Raw genomic sequence first — 6,000 nt, forward strand, 5'->3', positions numbered from 1 at the left:
GTTTTCTGTTTTCATTGTTAACCTGGGAGGCAGAATTTCAACAAATGGTCTTTTTCTCAGCAAGTACAGGTACAATTGTCGTATAGTTTTGCAACTCTGTTAATAACAAAAACACAAAGAAACCCCTGAATTTATCTGGAAAATATTCAGAACAGTGACATCCATATCTAAGATGGTTTCTTAAGATTCACAATTTGTAAAATTAACTACTGCACCCTGTTTTGTATATAATCTTGGAAGAAAATAGCTCAAAGAGACATTTAGTAAATGCCAGACATCACAATCCACCACAAAGTGACAGGGAAAAATAAAAAATCAACAACGCATGCAGAATTACTTGAATCCAATCCTTGGGAATCTCCAAATTAGATAGGAATCCAGGAGAACCTCTATCAATCCGGTGCTACCTTCAACATTGTGATAAATTACTATTACCATAGATTTATCTATGGTTTGACCAACCCATTATATCTTGTTTCAACTTTAAACTATACATATTTTACATGATGGACGGGCTCATGGATCTCACAAGATGAAACTAAGCAAGTCACATCATGTTTCAATGCAATGCATGAACCAACCTGATATAACTTGACTTCTTATTTACTAATAATTTTTTGCAGATCTCAGTGGCTAAGAAGTAATTTAAATTTGCATTTTATGCTTTGTAAAATTATTTCCCCCTCCCCCACTTTATCAATCTAAAATACAAGGAAGCATCAAACCCCAGAAAATTACCACCCATTATTTTTGAATGCAGAGTTTGGAGGTCATGGGTCAAGGTGAAGAAAAGGATGCTGTTTACGGATTGACTGCAACCTATGACCACAATCGAGCCTAAAATTTATGTTGCTAAGCTAAGTTTTTTCCCATTTTACGAACTTTTTTCTCACAGTTGTTAAGTGAATTCCTGAAGTTGCTAAGCTAATAATGCAGTTGTTAAGTGAATCAGGCCTCCCCGTTGCTTTGTAAGAAGGTCACAAAAGAGGATCACACGACTCCAGGAAACTGCAACCGTCATAAATATAAGCCACTTGCCAAGCATTTGAATTTTGATCGTGTGCCTTCAGGTATGCGACAACGGTCATAAGTGTGAAAAATGGCCATAAACTATTGTAACTTTGACCTAAATAAACTGTTCAAGAACATTCTGTACTTTATTTGTATGTTCTAGGACTGAGTGCTGCTACTGCTGACTGGATGAGGCCTGAGGGCAAAGCATCTTATATATTCTTATTTTGTTTGATTACAGACATCCTGCCCAACCGCAGCCTTAGAAAGACAGACAAATGTAAACACACGTGCATAACATTCCAGGAACCGCTATTCCCAAGTGCTTGGGTTTTAATGCCTCTTCTATGAAGTGTATTTGAGTTTCAGCTTCATGGAAGAAGATAGTGGAAGTTTCAGAAGCAGCCCAAAGATTGGGCGTCCTTACCAAAAAGGAGATAATGCTTTTTCTCCCCCTTCTTTTTTTCTTTTGGCTCCAAGAACAGATTTTCCTTCCAGAAGACAAGGGGAGGGGGAATCTCATTTCCCACCTCTGACAAATATTATACTGCTCAAAAAAATAAAGGGAACACTTAAACAACACAATACAGTGTTCCCTCGATTTTCACGGGTTCGAACTTCGCGGAACGTCTATAGCACAGTTTTTCAAAAATATTAATTAAAAAATACTTTACGGTTTTTTCCCCCTATACCACGGTTTTTCCCGCCTGATGATGTCATATGTCATTGCCAAACTTTCATCTGCCTTTAAAAAACATTTTTAAAAATAAACTTTAATAAATAAACATGGTAAGTAATAATCTAAATGGTTGCTAAGGGAATGGGAAATTGTAAATTTAGGAGTTTAAAGTGTTTAAGGGAAGGCTTGGGATACTGTTCATAGTATTGACAAAATTGACAAAATTGAACGGGTCCAAAGACGGGCTACAAGAATGGTGGAAGGTCTTAAGCATAAAACATATCAGGAAAGACTTAATGAACTCAATCTGTATAGTCTGGAGGAGAGAAGGAAAAGGGGGGACATGATCGAAACATTTAAATATATTAAAGGGTTAAATAAGGTGCAGGAGGGAAGTGTTTTTAATAGGAAAGTGAACACAAGAACAAGGGGACACAATCTTAAGTTAGTTGGGGGAAAGATCAAAAGCAACATGAGAAAATATTATTTTACTGAAAGAGTAGTAGATCCTTGGAACAAACTTCCAGCAGACGTGGTAGATAAATCCACAGTAACTGAATTTAAACATGCCTGGGATAAACACATATCCATCCTAAGATAAAATACAGAAAATAGTATAAGGGCAGACTAGATGGACCAGGAGGTCTTTTTCTGCCGTCAGACTTCTATGTTTCTATGTTTCTATAGCCAAAAATAGTGTATTTACTTCCGCATCTCTACTTCGCGGAAATTCGACTTTCGCGGGCGGTCTCGGAACGCATCCCCCGCAAAAATCGAGGTAACACTGTATAACTCAAAGTAAATCAAACTTCTGTGAAATCAAATTGTCCACTTAGGAAGCAACACTGATTGACAATCAATTTCACATGTTGTCAACTTTTACATTCAACTTTGTACAGAACAAAGTATTCAATGAGAATATTTCATTCATTCAAAGCTAGGATGTGTTCTTTGAGTGTTCCCTTTATTTTATTTTTTGAGCATATTTCTACATCTGTCAGAAAGGACATTGCAGGCCTGAAGGTTGCACATAACCGGTTAAGCCTTTTTCAAAGAGTAACTAAAAAGGATCTTAACACATCAGACCAGAGGTTCCTATTGTGACAAGCCCTTCCTTTAAAATACTTAGCACATTCTAGTGTTGTACTCTAGTATTTCCTTCTAAAATTCCAGCAGGTAAAAAATACAGTCAGAGTAGCTAGAAATATAACTGTAGTTAAGCATGAAAACTCCAAAGAGTGGGTGGTGGGAGAAAATACCCTGTTTCCCTCAAAATAAGACCTCCCTTAATAATAAGGCCAATCAGGCTTTCGAGTGCATGGCAATAAGCCAAGCGCTTATTTCAGGGTTCAAAACAATATAAGACAGGGTTTTGTTTTCAGGTAAACACAATAAGATGGCAAATCTTCTTCCTCAAGACATTCCAAGGAACATTTCCACCCCTTTCTCTTTCTTTCTGTTTTCCCAATGCACAGACCTTTGCCCTCTTGTAAGCTAACAAGAACAGGAACTCTTTGCTAGTCATGCTCCTAAAGCTGGTTTCAGGAAGAAGGGTGGGAAAACCAAGTAGTCTTAAATCTAAGATAAAACCGAAAAGAAGATAAGGCTCTCCAACCAAGCATTCAGCAAGAAGAGTTTTAATCTCACCCCTCTAGCAGAGGAGCGCATTAAAAGCACAATTCCATTAGACTCAAAAGGGGTGTGTGGGGGGGTCTCCTTTAATCATTACAGACAATCATTTAGACTTCAATTTGAGGGTCTCTCCTCTAGAAGTTGTGAATGCTCCAACATTGAAAGATTTTAAGAGATTGGACAAACATTTGTCTGAAATGGCAACCCGACTTCCTGCTTGAGGACAGTGGGGTTGGACTAGAAGACCTCCAGGTTCCCTTCAAACCAACTCTTGTTATTCTGTATTCTATCCTGATCGTGCCACCTTGAAATGGCCTTTCAAAAGAGAGGTCCAGATTAAGCCTGGGACAGCGAGAAACAGTTATTCTGCAGGACTGCTCATGTCCCGCACCCAACCAACTATCTCTTTAAATCCGTACTGCCCCAACTCTACTGGCTTTCTGGAAAGCCTTGAAGACCTGGCTTTGCAGGCAGGCAGTCCTGGCTCCCATGATCAATCAACACATGTCTAAATCCAGCCGCAATAAGATTGTATGATTGTATTAAATTGGATTTTCAAATTGTTTTATATTGGTTTTTTTTTTAAAAAAATGTTGTAAAGCCACCCAGAGTCCTTCGGGAGTTGGGCAGCATACAAATTTGATAAATAAATAAATAAATAATAAACTCCTGATGAAGTCTTCCCACTTTCCTTCCCTCCAAGCCAAGTTCCTTCACTGCCGCAAGCATAGAGTTCCACTTAGATTTCCCGTCCTCCCACCTACCATCCCCCTCTACAAAACCCAACTTGGCTCCTAAAGCCTTGAGGACTAGAAGATTGAAATATACAACTCAGCCCGAAGCCTCTCCCGTTGCCAAATCAGCCCTGGCTCCAAACCTGGGCGGGATGTCGAGAAATAGCCCGCGGCCAAGATGCAAGGTGCGCGGAACGCAAGAGGAACTTCCCGCTGCCTTTCTAGGCGCCCCCGACGGCTGTCGCCTCTCCTCCTCCTTCTCTACTTACCGCCGGCGACGAGCAGCCCGGCGAGCAACCACAGCAGCCCGGCGAGGCTCAGGCCACCCCGTAACCGCTCCATGGCGGGTCCCAGGTGGATGGACGGCAACGACGCTGGCCCGCTGAAGAGAAGCGCCGAAGGGAGCCCAGGTGGAAGATCCTCCGAACAGCCCGGCAGACAGGTGCACTGAAGCTGGGAAGCGGCGTTGGCGGCTCTACCTTCGCCAATGACGGACAAGCCGTCTAACCTGTCGGAGAAGGGCTGGGCGTCGGGCGAGAGCCAGTCAGAGACTGGAGACAACGCTGCCATTTGCATAGGGCGGTCTAGCTCACCTGTTGGTTTGAGGCGGGTCAAAGCAGAGCCCGCCAAGCGCTGACATTTTCAGTCAATGGTGGGTGGGTTTCAGGATATATTGCAAAAAGGCGTATGAAGGGACTGAAGACGACCCTGCTAGCTGCCCTTTCGAGTCTTCTCTAAGATTTGTAGAAATGCTAATAGTTTTGGTTTTTTTTAAATACAATCAGGATCTAAAACTAACTGTGTCTCAATCTTGGCCATTTTTAAGATGGGTGGACTTCAACTCCCAGAATTCCCCAGCCAGGATGGGCTGACTGGGGGAATTCTGGGAGTTGAAGTCCACTCATCTGGCCAAGATTGAGAAATACAGTTTTAGAAGGTTACACTAGTAAAGAAAATTAACACTTTCAAAGAGGGTGAGCTTTCAGGTCTTGTTATATAATATAATTAATATAATATAATTCAGATATGGAATCTCTGATATTTCATCATTCAGACGCAAAGCCAAGAAACTGGGCCAGCCTTAGAGTCATGCTCTATATAACAATGTTGCTTATACTTTCTTATTGGTTTAAGCCAGTGTTTCCCAACCTTGGCAACTTGAAGATATTTGGACTTCAACTCCCAGAATTCCCCAGCCAGTGAATGCTGGATGGGGAATTCTGGAAGTTGAAGTCCAGATATCTTCAAGTTGCCAAGGTTGGGAAACACTGGCTTAAGCGACAAAGAGAATAAAGCCATATTGTCAGCTAAATAGCAAACATATTCCAACTGTTGAATAAGAAGAACCGACTTTTATGATACAGTGGTACCTCTACCTAAGAATGCCTCTACTTAAGAACTTTTCTAGATAACAACCAGGTGTTCAATAGTTTTTGCCTCTTCTTAAGAACCATTTTCTACTTAAGAACCCGAGCCTGGAAAAATTTCCCAGGAAATTTGGGAGCGGTATGAAGGTTCTGCCAGTTTCCTGCCATTCCCTCTTTAATCCCAGCCATCTCGGGCTTTTCTGGCACTTAAGAAGGCTTAGGCAGTCCAGAGCGAACGAAGCATTTTCCTTTCTCAGCGCCTGGAGAGGGAATAAACCACTTCACTGCGGTGACTCCCTCACGCTGCCTCCCACACACCCGGCATGAGGTTGCCTCCTGGAGAGTCTGGGTGCAGAAAGGCAAAAGGGGGCGCTTTGCCCTGGCCGGATCAACTCTGCTTCAGCCAAACCAAGGAGTCACCACAGTGAAGAAAAGGCACCGGCTACAAAGCGAGCAGGCAAGAGAAGAGGGGAGCCCTTCAGCATGGGAAGGAAGAGGAAGCAGGACGCAGCAGCAGCAGCTGTCTTTCGGTCAAAGGAGTGGGAGGTTTCTCCCTCTCACCCACCTGGGTTTCTCT

The 6,000-nt window shown here is 42.1% G+C and overlaps 1 protein-coding gene across 1 annotated transcript in view; it reads right to left on the reverse strand.

The window, feature by feature from the left end:
- LOC139153723 (transmembrane protease serine 9-like) overlaps window positions 1–4,542 on the reverse strand; it is a 46,893-nt gene extending 42,351 nt beyond the window's left edge. The window contains exon 1 of the mRNA XM_070728030.1: window positions 4,326–4,542. Within this exon, the coding sequence (XP_070584131.1) occupies window positions 4,326–4,398 (73 nt within the window). The 5' untranslated portion in view covers window positions 4,399–4,542. The remainder of the gene's footprint in view (window positions 1–4,325) is intronic.
- Window positions 4,543–6,000: the final 1,458 nt, after the last annotated feature.

This window comes from Erythrolamprus reginae, chromosome Z (genome assembly GCF_031021105.1).
Source record: "Erythrolamprus reginae isolate rEryReg1 chromosome Z, rEryReg1.hap1, whole genome shotgun sequence".
NCBI lineage: Eukaryota > Metazoa > Chordata > Lepidosauria > Squamata > Dipsadidae > Erythrolamprus > Erythrolamprus reginae.